At 46.1% G+C, this 14,611-nt stretch overlaps 1 protein-coding gene across 2 annotated transcripts in view; it reads right to left on the bottom strand.

The window, feature by feature from the left end:
- The window catches only part of ADAM19 (ADAM metallopeptidase domain 19), a 99,317-nt gene that overhangs the window by 30,760 nt on the left and 53,946 nt on the right, over positions 1-14,611 (bottom strand). For both annotated transcript variants that reach the window (XM_013984891.2, XM_003134106.6), the window contains exons 8-13: positions 14,373-14,444; positions 10,711-10,877; positions 8,580-8,664; positions 7,645-7,784; positions 4,444-4,621; positions 1,342-1,431 (exon numbers count right to left, since the gene is read on the bottom strand). In XM_013984891.2, the coding sequence (XP_013840345.1) occupies positions 1,342-1,431; positions 4,444-4,621; positions 7,645-7,784; positions 8,580-8,664; positions 10,711-10,877; positions 14,373-14,444 (732 nt within the window). The remainder of the gene's footprint in view (positions 1-1,341; positions 1,432-4,443; positions 4,622-7,644; positions 7,785-8,579; positions 8,665-10,710; positions 10,878-14,372; positions 14,445-14,611) is intronic.

The raw sequence follows: 14,611 nt of genomic DNA, 5'->3' as shown, positions 1-14,611 counted from the left end.
TGGTTCATCTTAGAATCAAACCAGAGGATGTTCGAGTTTCCCCCGGGCCAGGCAAAGAGCGCTTTGTCTGAGAATAACGCCCCTCCCCGTTCCTGGGTGACCCCACAGCACCCACAAGACCCTCCCAAGAGGGAAGGTGAGAATGGGCCAGCTGAACAGCTTGCAGAAAGAACAGAGCCTCAGTGCAGGGGTAACCATGGGCCGTGTGCATCCCTCTACCCAGGAGCAGGAGAAGGGCAAGGGACCCACTCTGGAGCCAGCCTGCCTGGGTTCAAATCCCAGCTCCTTAACCAGGAGGGGGAACTGTGTTTATGTGCCCATAAGTGAGGTTAACAACCCTCTCAAGGGTTCTCTAGAAGGAATGTTCTCATCAGGCACCTGAACAGTATCTAAACCTAGTGAGCACTCAACAAGTGGAGGGTGCAAGATGGGCCCACAATCATTTCCAAAACTGTGGGGCCAGATGGGCCTCAGACGTCATGGGTTTTAGAAAGCAGACACTACACAGATGCACATGCATATGTATATATATTTATACACACGTTACATATGTATGTTACATAACCCCACTGCCAGGCCTAGGATTATACTTTATGATCCAACACAGTAATATCTCTGCAATGATATTAAATAGTCACTGTAAATGTGATTGTTTTTAAAGACTATAAGCCTCAGGTCAATTCTGGTCAATTTTTGCTACCAAATTAAAACTATATACATTTTTTCAGTTTTTAGAATTTTCTGAATCTCAGAATTGTAGGTAAGAGATCGTAGACCTATAACAAAATAAGGGGTAAATGTGACATGATTTTCCACGTCCATATTAAGAGCGTGGGCTCCAGAGTCAGGGAAGCCTGGTCCAGCCTCTTCCTGGCTGTATGATCCTGGAGAAGCCAGTTATCCCCTCTGAGTCCCAGTTTCCTCACCTTAAGTTGAAGATAGTAATACACATTTCATGGGGCTTTTGTAAGCACCGAGATAACATATACAAAATTCTCTGCAGCACGCCTAGCACCAAATAAGCAATCTAACACTATTAATCCGAATTGTAATGATGAGCTCCAAATCAATACTACTCTCTGGACACTTGCTGTTTAATCTCCCATCTTCCAGGAGGTACACACAGCCTTCAGGGATGACAAGAACTCCGTGAGGCCCAGTAAAGAAAATGGTAAACTTCGTTCAAGGGTGTCTTTCTGGCTCCATGTTTCTGAAACTTTGGCCTCATTGCTTCCCCAAGATAAAGGGTGAATCCTGGACATCACCCCCCTCACCCCCACCCCCAGCAGAGCCTTCAACGGTCAAGGTCAGAACCCTGGGCAGAGAGAAAGGGCCACTTACCTTACACCGGTGACAGCAGGAACCGTGGGCACACTCTGCCCCCTCTCTCAGCGTGCAATTAGAGGCATTGCAGCAGGGGTTGTCACACTCCTGGGGAGGCAGTGGGAGGGCTGTGAGCCTCTGGGGCAGCAGGGCAGGGAGACAGCAGACTAGCAGAGTGAGGGCCTTTCCGCCCTCCCCTGCCCCACATGCCCCTGGGGCCAGAAAGTCACTTGAGAGCTTTATCATTAAGGGCATGAGCATGTATTATAGAAAATACACACACGCACTATCATTGTGACACACATTTGGGACACAGCTACATTTTTTTACTTACTTATTTATTTAGGGCAGCACCCATGGCATATGGAAGTTCCTAGACCAGGGGTGTATCAGAGCTAGAACTGCCGGCCTATGCCACAGCCACAGCAATGCGGGATCAGAGCCACGTCTGCAACCTAACCACAGCTCACGGCAACGCCGGATCCTTAACCCACTGAGTGAGGCCAGGGACCAAACCCGTGTCCTCGTGGATACTAGTCAGGTTTGTTACCACTGAGCCACGATGGGAACTCCACAGCTATATTTTAATTATGAGTCTTTTTCTAAGCATTTTCATATACACACATATAGACAGATACTATTTTATAAAATCAGACTACCTGAACTGCCTTTTAACACTATCTGCCCGTTTCTCCTTGTAGTTATGGGTTCTTCTACAACATGACGGCTAGCATAGTATTACACCACATGGAAATTTTGTGTAAATTTCCCTCATGCCCAACACATCAGCCAGAGACCGTGTTGTCTACCTGCCCCCCCACCCCCCAAGCCCAGGCCTTCTTATCCACAAAGAGATCTCTGAACAGTTTATGGCAGCTCCTGGGCCTGCTTCCCCAGATTTCACCATCTTCTCAACCCTCGCTTGCTCAGACCTTTCTCCAGGGGTTCTATGCTCTCCTCTCTCCCTTCCTGCCTACCAGCCCTGATCTGCCAACACACAGCATGAGGTTTAAAGATGAGATGCCCCGTGACTCCACGTGTGCTCATCATTCTCTTACTATAGTTCCAGGCCCATCTGTAAGCCACTTCTTGACAACCCGCCAGGTTCCGTGCGTGGGTCTAACACAGCAGGATTCTGGGGCCAGATTATGCCTATTTCACACACATGGGGAAACCACGGCTCAGACAAATCTGAGGGCTGGCCAAGACACACCCCGGCAAGTGTTGGAGCCTAATTCAAGCCATGTCTGCCTGGGGCCCACCCTGGGCCTATCTCCTCATGACCGTCACGGTCCAGGTCTGGCTTGATGGAGAGATATGTGCCAGACAAACATCCACCTGCCTCCCCCTCAGAGAAGGAACAAGGGCACTTCCTTTTCATGAATCTCCCACCACCCTGGGCTCCAGGCGGACTTGGTTCCATCCCTTCTAACACACAGTGTTTCTTCGCTCATCAAGGCATGGTTCCCCCTCTAGCTAAACGTGCCTTCCCCTGTTGTGCTCCTTGCTGAGGCCCACCTCAGCCTTTGGATAGGGGCTAGGGGTCACACTCCCGACGGAGGGCAGCCCCTTCACATTACATAGAGCTAGTGCTTCCCACAGTTGTATTTATCATTCTTACGATTATTTGGTGTATGGTTAGGCCACCCAAGATGGCTGTCCTCTTGCTCTTTCTGCACAGAGACCAGCGCCTGCCTCGCCTAAACGCTGTTCACAAGACTGACCTTCCTACACACTTGCCATAGGCCCCAGCTAGTGACTGTTCTTACCGAAGGGGCGGTGAAGGGCATGACCCCCTGCTGGTTTTCCTTGGCAACTAATGAACCAACCCTGTAACTGGCAGTCTCCCCTTCTCCCTGCACCTGCTGAGGAGCAAAACCTTGCTACCACACTGTGCCCCTTGTCTGGCCACACACAGTGGGGTGTTACTCTGGGATCATGCTTCAGACATGTAAGCTCCCCTACCCATTAATCCAGTGATATCTCTGTCTCGGTCTCCAGGCTCTCCGTCCTAAATCTGGGCCAGCACAGGCGCTGCAGGCCTGCGGGGTACAGTCCAATATCTATGTCTCCCCAACCAGACTACATACTCCAGAAGGACAGGGACCATGTCTGTTTTTGATACCCAGCTATTTTCCTCCCCCTGGCACACCACACAGGACTGCATACTCAGTATGTATTTGAGTGAGAAGCTGGTCTGAATGTGGGCCAACTGGCCAAGCCCACTCACAGGCTGCTCCTCAACCCCACTGGGCCCTCCATGATAACACAACTCTCTCCTTTTGGAAGGGCTGATCTTTCTGAAGTCATGGTGGTGAGCCTTTAGCTAGTTCTTATTATGAAAATTACATGCTGGCAGTAAAAAGAAGTCAAACCACAGAGAAGGTTCTAAATTAAAGTCTTTTCCCACATATACAGATCCTCAATCCCTTCCTCCTAGTTTACTCTTAGAATACTCACATATTCTCTCGCAAACTGTTTGCATGTTAACATATATATTTTTATCCTTCGAAAAATAGATATGGGACTCTCCAGTTCTGCTTTCTGCAGAACAAGCGTCTGTTAAAAATGACAGAGCCATGCTGTATGCCCACCACACTCATTTTGAAGATCAGAAAGGAGGAGAGAACTGCATACCAATAGCTCTGCTCCTTCCTCCTAGAAGTCTCTTTCCGATTTGACAGCCCTTCCTACATCCCCTTTCAATCATCCCTTCTCCAGGGCAAACAGAAGGAGCTTGTTATTCTAAGCATTCTCATAAGTCCCATGCTCAAGTTCATATATCCAGCTGCATGGCTTTCGGAACCAATTCAGTGCAGCTGCAGGGCCAAGGAAGCCATCTGTAGTTCCCCTGGCAAAGACTGTGGTTTCTGAGTAGACCAGATACTCAAAGGAGAACTCTACACCAGTTTGGACACAAACAGTGTCAAACTCAAACTGGGAAAATCTATAAAAATGGTCCATATTTAAGGCTTACTCCTCACATTGTCTTTGTGATGGGGTCTTTGTATGTAGGAAATGACTATGACTAAGAAATTCTGAATTGCATTATCTTTGACCTTGAGGTTTAAAGCCAGTGCAAATTCTCCCCCTCCCACTTGCACCAGCACGACACCTTACCTCTTCCTCCCCACAGTCACACTCTTCCCCATCTTCCAAGTACCCATTTCCACATCTTCGGCCACCATACAGTGTCCTGGTGTCCGGCATGTTGGAGAGACACATCCCACCACCTGACTGCAGATATCTGTCCAGCTCCCTCCTGTTGCATCTATTGAACACTCTGGGAAAGGGGTGCCTGGGGGAAGAACATGGTTGGAATTAGCTGGGAATGGCAGCATCAAGCAGCCAAAACAGCATCAATCCTGCCGTCCATTTAGCTGATTCCAGCTGGACTCAGACCCCACACGCATCAGCCTCCCTTACAACATCACCCATAAATTAACTTTCTAAGAATTAAGAAATATTAACCACTCCATAACGCCTTTTCCCCCTCACTGCATTGGGGGATTTATTTGAGAATGAAGCAACAACTTCAGCCCTTTTCATGAAGGGGTTGCAACAAATAAAAAATAATTAGCCAGTTACAAGAAGTCTCTTGAGACTCTGAGTTGAATAAAACTCCAGCCAACCCAAACTTTTCCTGAAGCTGATATTAGATGGAGATTTTCCTAGAACAGAAGACCAGGCCAAAAAAGGCCAAGTTCATGGGCTTAGTTTCTTTGTTGGGCCAGTGATCTGATCTCTGTTTTAAGGATGCAGGCAGCACTCCAAACTCAACCAACTAACTCACAAACACATGGTCTTTATCACAAGAGTATGAAAGGCCCTGGATCCCACTATTGGGGGAAGGAATAAAGAAATCATACACTCCCTGGTGGCAGGTCAGTACCACCATTTGGGTCTATAAAGGAAAGGTTATCCTGATCCCACTTCTCTGAACCAAGCAAAGGTTTAACACGGGAGGGTTTCCTTCAGTTTTCAGATATGCCACAGGGAATTTGTTACTAATACTTGTTTAACTACTGAAATTTGTGAACAGCTTAAAAACACATTGAAGTAATAATTAATATAACTCTCTCAACCGTTTGTCCACAAATATTCTTTTCAGATTTGGAGAGAGAGTGGTAGACTCAACAGTGAACTCACAGGGATGTGAGCATGATCCACAGAGCTGTATCCTGCAGGTCAACCTCATCCTTGGTGTGTCACAACCAAGAAATAAAGAGAAGACACTGGACACTGGAACTCTGAGGAAGCTGCAGCTCCTCTTGGAGACAATGAAATACCATTCCTTAAGAGGCAGACGCAAGTCCTAATGGTTTGAGGTGGGAGGAACACAAGCTCCCACCATGATGCCTTCCAAAGAATGACTTGGGTCCAGCAAGAACCCAGTGCTCTTTGCTGGGGGTGGAAAAAGGGGACCCCTCCTACTCTGTTGGTAGGAATGTAAGCTGGTGCAACCACTATGGAGAACAGTGTGGAGGTTCCTTAAAAAACTAAATATAGAACTACCACATGATTTAGCAATTCCTGGGCATATATGAAAACAAAACTATAATTCAAAAAGATACATGCACCTCAGTGTTCACAGCAGCACTACTCACAAGAGCCAAGACACAGAAGCAACCTAAATGTCCATCCACAGAGGAATGGATAAAGAAGATGTGGTACACGGAGTTCCCATTATGGCTCGGTAGTAACAAACCCGACTAGTATCCATGAGGACACGGGTTCAATCCCTGGCCCCGTTCAGTGTGTTAAGGATCCGGCATTGCTGTGAGCTGTAGTATAGGTCGCATACGTGTCTTGGACATGGTGTTGCTGTGGCTGTGGTGTAGGCTGGCAGCTGCAGCTCCTATTCAACCCTAGCCTGGGAACTTCTACATGCCATGGGTGCAGCCCTAAAAAGTAAAAAAAAAAAAAAAAGATGTGGTGTATATATACAATGAACTACTACTCAGCTGTAAAAAAAGAACGAAATAATGCCATTTGCTCAACATAAATGGACCTAGAGATTATCATCATAAGTGAAGTCAAAAACAAATATTATATGAAATCACTAATATGTGGAATCTAATGAAAAATGATACAAAAGAATTTACAGAACAAAAATAGACGCAAAGATTTTGAAAACAAATTTATGGTTACCAAAGGGGAAACATGGCTAGGGGAGATGAATTAGGGGTTTGGAACTGACACATGAATATCACTATAAAATAGGTAAGTGACAAGGACCAACAGCATGGGGTAATCTCCTCAATACTGTGTAATAAACTATAGGGGAAAAGAGTCTGAAAAGGAATAGATATATGAATAACTGGAGGACTTTGCTGTACAACTGAAACTAACACAACTTTGTAAGTCACCTATACTCCAATAAAATTTATTTTAAAAATTAATTTCTCAATCAAAAAAAAAAAAAAAAAAAGAGGAGTTCCCATCGTGGCACAGAGGAAACAAATCCAACTAGGAACCATGAGGTTGCGGGTTTGATCCCTGCCCTTGCTCAGTGGGTTAAGGATCCAGCGTTGCCGTGAGCTGTGGTGTAAGTAGCAGACTCGGCTCAGATCTGGCGTTGCTGTGGCTCTGGTGTGGGCTGGCAGCTACAGCTCTAACTAGACCCCTAGCCTGGCAACCTCCATATGCCGTGGGAGCACCCTAAAAAGACAAAAAAAAAAAAAAAAAAAAAAAAAAAAAAGACCCCAGTGCTCTCTGTTGTCTGAGTCCAGACACAAAATAGAAGTCCTCTGAAGCAACTCCAGATCTCTCATTCAGAGACTCCGGTTTAAAGATCCCTCACGACTATAGGGAGATGCAGCTTCTATGTTCTTATTCCTCGTGGTCAATGCAGCCTATAAGTTTCCTGGGGAGTCACTGTGGGGTGTGTGGATATGTCCCTTCCTTTTCCTTATTCCTGAGGCTACTTCAGCACTTTCAGTCAAAACTGGGTCCTAACACCACACATCATACCCCACTGAGATGAAGAGATTAAGGCTTGTGGCTGTTATCAAAATGAGTCCTCAGCAAAAATTCATCAAGTGGAAAAGAAACACGTGGTCAGGCCAATTTTATAGCTGAAGACCCCCCAAATAGAAATTAAGTATATCTAAGATTCCACCACACCAAACCTCCTACTAGACACCTGTGCTCCTTCCACATTTTGCTCTCTTGGTCTTCTTCCAATGTTTGTGTTATCAGAACCCCCTTTTCTGTTCAAGGCCCCCACCAGCAGTATAACAATGGCTCCCGGGGCCTGAGGTTGCACTGGCCTCTAGTGCTCTTCCCTCCTCCCCATCCTCGCCTTCCTGCTCCACTCACCCAGTGGCAGCTGCCATGATGCACCCACCATCAGCAGCGCTGGCTGAGCAGCAGTCTGCAGAATCATGGCTCATGCCGAAGTTGTGGCCCATCTCGTGAGCCATGGTGGCAGCCACGCCAACGGCATTCTCGGAGTGGTCCTGCTCAGGGAGAGAGTTCAGGTCAAGGACAGCTCCCCCCTTCAGTTCCGCCTTTTCTTTAGCCAAGCCTCACAGCTCTCCCCTGATTCCATGATTGCTGTGTTCAGGCTCAGTAATCCAAGCCTGTGCTCTCAACTGCCCTGCTGCATCTGTCAATAAATATGGAGTAGACAAATAAGATGGACAGCAGGCTCCTTGCTATCTGCTTCACAGGTTAGAAACGAAAAGTCCAAAGACTCTCACAAAGCCAGAAAGAACTTCAAAAGAAGGCAGTAATTTCCTAATTATGACTCGAAGACACGCCTTTGTTCCATGAAGTTATGCATTAACACAGATCTAAAATAAAAGATTTTTACCTCTGTATCTTACTATTCCCCAGCCCTTAGTTTGGAACATGTGAAAGATCTAGTGATATATTGTTAGTGTGATTGCTTCAGGATTCTCCTGAGCCTGAAAAATGGGAATAAATTACCATAAAAAAAATTCATCCCTGAGTACTTCCATCTCCTAGAACTTAATGCCTTCATTTCAAAGAAATTTGTTTTTCTTTATTCCCAAGCTTCTTTTTTCCTGCAATAATTATTATTATTATTATTTTTTTTTTTTTTTGGCTGTGGCTTGATGAGAGATCTCAGTTCCCAGACCAGAGATTGAGCTTGGTGCACAGAGGTGAAAGCCCCAAATCCTAACCACTAGACCACCAGGGAACTCCCTATAAAATCTTAAAAGATGACCTCCTATCTTGTGAGGCAGTTTTCCACCTTTTACAGCATCAGTACATTGGTTGAGACTCACCATGTTGACGCCTCCCGACTGGTACACGGAGCACATGGCCATGAGGGGGGCCAGGCCGATGGTGGTACCGTGGAAGGACATGCCCCTGCGGGAGGGAAGGAGAGGGTGAGTGGGGTGGGGGCTAAGAGGGTGTCCCAATGTGCCCAGGAGTGGGCAGCATCATGGCATCCCTTGTCCCCACTGACACTCCCAGATGGGTCCCCAGGGGAGAGGTCCTGGTATTCTAGGCCATCTGGACAACTGCCAAGTCACCACACCTCTCACTTCCTCTCACCTACTCTCTCTCTGCTCCAGAGAAACAGAAGAGAGCACAAAAGGTCACTTCTTCCCACAATAAGCCCACAGCCCCATTCCCTGCCTGGAAGGAAATGGGCTGGGCATGCAAAGCTGCATCCCATTCCTGCTGCAGAGGAAAAGGTCAGAGGGTGGGGACAAGGGAAGGGTGGCACGGGTTCTGATGCTGAAGTGAATCATGCCCACTTCCGCCAGCTGCCAGGGTTCCCTGCCACATCCCCAGCTCTGTGGTCTGTGTATAGGGAGGGGGGATCTGGGCAGCAGCTGTGGGGGCTGATGCTTCATTTCTCCATCACTCCCGGGCCAAGGAAACAGATGTGTCCCATCAGGAGCCTCACAAAGGGCAGCTGGGGCAAGGATGAGCTGTTTCTGACTTTGTTTTACAACTGTGATCCTCATCTGCTAACCGCCAGCTACTTTCTCCCAGTTGAATACACCCTTTTCTCAGCTGTCTATATCCAGGGCCAGGGCCAAGAAATGAAAAAAATACCAGCATTTTTATGCATGTCACAAACATGAAACTTAAAGGATCTACATGGAAATGGATCCCATCATGCTTTTACATCTCCTTGTTTGTCTTCCTACCTGGACCATGATACCTTAGAGAGCCAAGACCATCTCATTTATTGGGGGTTATGAGAACTTAGTATAGAGTCAGACACATAGTGGGTGTTTAATTCATGTTCGCTGAATTCAAGGCAAACCTCTCTTCAGAAAAACACTCTGCAAAAAAATACATAAAATGTATGCAACTCTCTATGAAGCCCTATTAAGCTTAGCTATGACTCTGAGGAAGTCCTACTGGAAAGTGGATTCAAGATCTTGCCTATAGCAGGATACCAGGCTTTCAAGGTTCAGACCCAAAGTTTTGGTAACCAAAGCTTTCCTAGGTGAATGTGCCATCGTGAAGTAAGCATGCACAGCCCGGGATGTGGGTACAGCTATTTTTCCCTGGTCTCTTTTAAAGAGTAAACAAAGGTTTAAATGACTGTTGTTTCAGAGAGATATTTAGGGAACAGGAAAAGTGGTTTTATTATGTATGTGCCTTTTGTTGTAACTTCCTCAGAATACCTTTGGACGTCAACACTAATAAATACCAGATAATCACCGTGGGGGACTGTCATAGGCCACTGTGACCCCCATCAGTGTCTGCTCTTTTCTCTCTGGGACTGAACAAACTCCAGCACAACTGCCCTCTCCTTGCAGGTCTCCCTCCCCTCAAACACATGGTTCCTGCACTATCAGCCACTCTGACCATCTCAAAGTCTGCCCTTACCCTAGAAACGACATGAAGGATAAGCCAAGGAGGCACCTCCCCTGTGTCTGTTTTGGGAAATTAACTCCTGCACTAGAACAAAGTGCCACAGAGATGGAGATGAGCCCCTTATAAAGTCTGTTTCGAAGCATCCATGGCCTATAGTCAGTCACTTCCCAAAACTGTTTCAGACACTCAACTAAATAGGTCTCATTTTCTCCTCTAGGTTGTAAACCACCCCCATTTTTTTTTTTTTTTACTTTTTACTTTTTATTATATATATATTTATTAAAGTTGATTATACAATGTATAGTTGATCTACAATGTTGTGCCAATTTCTGCTGTATAGTGCAAACACTTCACAGGAGTGCTACGGCTCAGGCTTTTCAGGATTTTCCTGGGCATGCTGGGTAGAGAGCCCATGCCCAAGGAATACCTGGTTACCTGGACTGAACTGGAGAGGTAGGATGGTCTAGTCCAACCAACACTCAGCACTGGAAAGAAAGGGCAGAGAGCACATGCACTGAGGGCAGGGGCTCTGCAGTCACGGCCAAGGCGACGCAGAGGGAAAATGCTACTTACGTGATTAACTGTGCATTGTCGTGATTCTTCTGGGCGAGCAGCTTGCGCCTCCAGCTAAGAAATGACCAGAGGGTAGAGTATGGATTCTCTGAGACTTCACACATATTCCCGTGAGTCCACACTTCCAAGCCCACCAGTGCAATCCGGATATTCAAGGATCGGTAAAACTGCAAACACATGGAAAAGCCACAGCATTGTCTGTCAACAGCACCTGAGACCTGTGAGCCCTTGCTAGCCCAAGTGCTCTGGGCGGGGATGCCAGCTTTCTCTTCTCTATGTGCCTCCAGGGAAGGAGGGAACAGGTGTTGCCATTTACAGTTCTCAGAAGGGGGGCATCCTGAAGCAGGCAGAGCGATCTGGTGGTGGAGCCAGGGCGACTTGGCTTAGGGAAACGAAGACTGAGACAGGACACAGACTTGCTTTCAGACATGGACAGGGCTCTCAGGTGGAGGAAGGATCGGCATTATCGCACCTGAGCCTGAACAGGAAGACACATTTCATTTTAAAATAAGGGGGGAAAAAAGGTTTCAAAGCTGAGAACTAAGCCTTGCCGTCATCTTGGCCAGACTGGTACAATTATCCCTCCCAATTCCTTACATGGCCCTTATGATTTTTATAGATGTCTAAAACGTGCCCTTACATATGGGCTTTTTAAAACAACTTTATCAATTGGTATATATCACAGAATCCACCCATTCTAACTGTACAGCTCAATATCTTTTAGTAAATTTACCAAACTGCAAAGTAATCACCATAATCTAATATTAGAATATTTTCATCCCACCAATAATATCCCTTATGTTTGTTTACTGCCATTTCCTGTTTTAACCCCCAGACCCGGACAATCACTAATCCACTTTCCACCTCCATAAACTTGCCTTTTGTAGGCATGTTCTATAAATGGAATTACACAATATGTGGTCTTCTGTGTCCTCTTTCATTTAGCATGTTTCTAAATGAAACACTCGATCTGTCTTGTGGCCTATATCAGCCTGTCATTCCTTTTTATTGCTGACTAGTATTCCATTGTGTAGAAATTCTATCTTGACCAAATTGTACATGGCTACTTTATTTTAAGATGTGTCCCACTCATCTTGGAAATAAATGGGTATAATAAATGATAAACATAGAGAGGGACGAGCTTACTTTAAAAATTTCCTTCCCCGTCACTAGAGGTTATAGGTTTTGTGAAGGATACCACAAACAGGTTGCAGGTATTAGGCTGCAAAGTTCCCAGAGAATCTTCAGGGTTTTGTCCAACACAGAAATCCTGAAATTCTACAAATGAGACCTGAATCTTGGGCTCCTTAGGGCTAAGAGGTATATCTAACCTTTACGACACATACATACATCTTTCATCTCACATATACATAATCAGGAAGAGGGGGTTTTCTGTGAAGCTAAGTACTGGAAGGTATAGGAATAAGGAATCCTTTGACTGGCCTATCCTAGAAAATACAGGCAGCAAAAAAAAAAAAAAAAAAGGCAATCCCAGGTAAGCCTAGGTCATGTGAGCAGGAGATGTCATCTTAATCCAAAGTGGCAGGTACCGCCCCAGGTAAAATAACAGTCATAGCTCCAGCGCTTACCAGGCACTTTCTACTGAGGCTTAGAGAAGTTCAGTAACTTGCAAAGTCTCAGCAGGAAGATGATGGAGCCAGGAATAAGGCTTGGGTTATTGGACCTCAGAGCCTACTCAGGATGCTACACTGCCGAAGTACAGCCATATTTACATAGCCAGAGAAGCAACTTGCCCTCAAGAAACTGTGGTGTAAATGGCTCCACTTTCAGCAAAGTATCAGCTGATTTTCCTGTTTTGTGCCAGATTAATCACTACAGAAAAGCAAGAGTTTGGAGTCCAATTTGAACTTTCTTCACTAGGGAGGTTTTTGAGGACTTCAACTTGGCTTCTTCACAGTTAAGGAACAACATTTTGCATTGGGCTCATGATGGAGCAGATCAGTTTAGTTCACTCCAGTTTTAGTTCCATAATAGTTCAATTCAAGTGACTGGGTCAGCAAGCCTCAGAGACTTGGATTTGCCTTCCTTCACCCCAGCTGGGAGTAACTGACCTCAGCTGCAGACAAGAGACCCAAGGCTGCTTCACAGAACAGGCCAGTCAGCAAGGCTGGGGGCTTCCAGCAACAAAGGGGTTTGCTAATGTCTCTTCTCCTTCCCCTTTTCACCAGCACCCCTGGTTCCATCACCCAGACCAGCTGCAGAGTCCGCAAAGGGTCTCCAGCCAACTCTCCCACCTGCAAGGTCTCCAGAACAATAGGTGTCACATGGGTGACATCAGGGTCTGGCCTCCTGGATGCCCCAGGGAAACAAGCTCTCCTTGTTTTCCCAGATGTTGAGTGTTTGGGCTGTGGGATCATTTAGATGTTATTGTTGAGAGAGCTTGAAGGCTAGAGAGAGGACTAGCCTATGTCCCTGGAGTCCCTCCTTCCAGGAAACGCCAGTGTTTGACTTTCACCTGTCACTGACCACTAACTGGCATTTCTAGTCATCTAGGGCAGAACAAAAACAAAGAGCATAGATCTGCCTGATGACTTCAGAACACTACAAAATTTGCTTGTAAATCCTTGAAAATATTTATGCTCCCTTCCTTTTTCTCTAATGTTTAAAAAAAGAATGACTTCCTCTTTAAACCTGGGATCCACGAATCCTTATCAGGCCCAGAGTTAAGCTTCAGAAGTTGTTTGAGTGCCCTGATATTGTACAATAAATGTGATCAGAGTCTCAGAGAGACCTGCAACCCCCAACACATTCAAATCTACTTTTTTTTTTTTTTTTTTTTTTGGTCTTTTTAGGGCCAAACCTCTATCATTTGGAAGTTCCCAGGCTAGGGGTCGAATCGGACCTATAGCTGCTGGCCTACGCCACAATCACTGCAATGCCAGATCCTTAACCCACTGATCAGGGCCAGGGATTGAACCTGCGTCCTCATGGATACTAGTGGGGTTCTTTACTGCTGAGCCATGACAGGACTCTAAATCTACTTTTAATTGAAGATTATTTCCCACTCGTCTATCAAGAGGCTACTGTCATTCAAGATTATTTATTCTATTGCATTTTGCACTGCCAAGTCTCAAACCAGCCCATGCTATTAAAATTCAAGAATTTGGGTATTTCCCAAGAGCATGTTTAAAAGAGCCTGACCTGGGAGAGTTAACCAACTATACAGCCTTTCTAAGAGACAAGACCCAATCATTTTAGAACTGTCTTACAGATGGAGATGGTGCAAATTGGCCCCAAACAACCCACTCATCAGCTCCTAAGGCAGGGATGATGAGCAGGAGTAGGAAGGACAGTGCTCTGGTCCTCGGCCTTGCTTCGGCTTTGCGAAGTCTAACTGTATTAGATGGTGGAAAAGGATTCCATCCGAAAAACAGATATAATCTAAAGCCACTGATTTAGGCCAACCCCTCTATGTTGTAAATTTAAAACAAAACAAGACAGCAACCCAAATGAGACAAGTTACTGGGCTAGGTCCATGCAGATGACAGCTTCGTGACAGATGAGCCTCTGTGGCATCGCTATGGCCTCCCAGAAGCTGGTGGGGTGGCCAGTCCAGCAAGAGGCAAGTCACATGTGAGCTCCTGTCCTACAGCTCCTCTAAGGTGCTGGCACCTTTCCCACAAGTACACACCTGGTCTCACCTTATCAACGTAATTGGCGATCTCCATGAGCTTGTGTTTGGTGGCGTCCTGGTCTCGTCGATTCTTCTGAAACTAAAGGGGGAGGGGCAAACAGAACCAGGTGAGACCCCAGAACCCTTCCCAGGACCCCTCATGTGCCCCAGGACTTGTCTCCGAATTCGTTTTCATGTTCTTCCATCTTCTATGACCAGTCATTTTTGCACAACTGTCTCTCTGACATATCCAGTGTCAGCTCGGGA

The sequence above is a fragment of the Sus scrofa genome, chromosome 16 (assembly GCF_000003025.6).
Source record: "Sus scrofa isolate TJ Tabasco breed Duroc chromosome 16, Sscrofa11.1, whole genome shotgun sequence".
Taxonomy (NCBI): domain Eukaryota; kingdom Metazoa; phylum Chordata; class Mammalia; order Artiodactyla; family Suidae; genus Sus; species Sus scrofa.
Note: the sequence above shows the minus strand (reverse complement) of the source record. Positions and strands in the feature narration are given on the sequence as shown.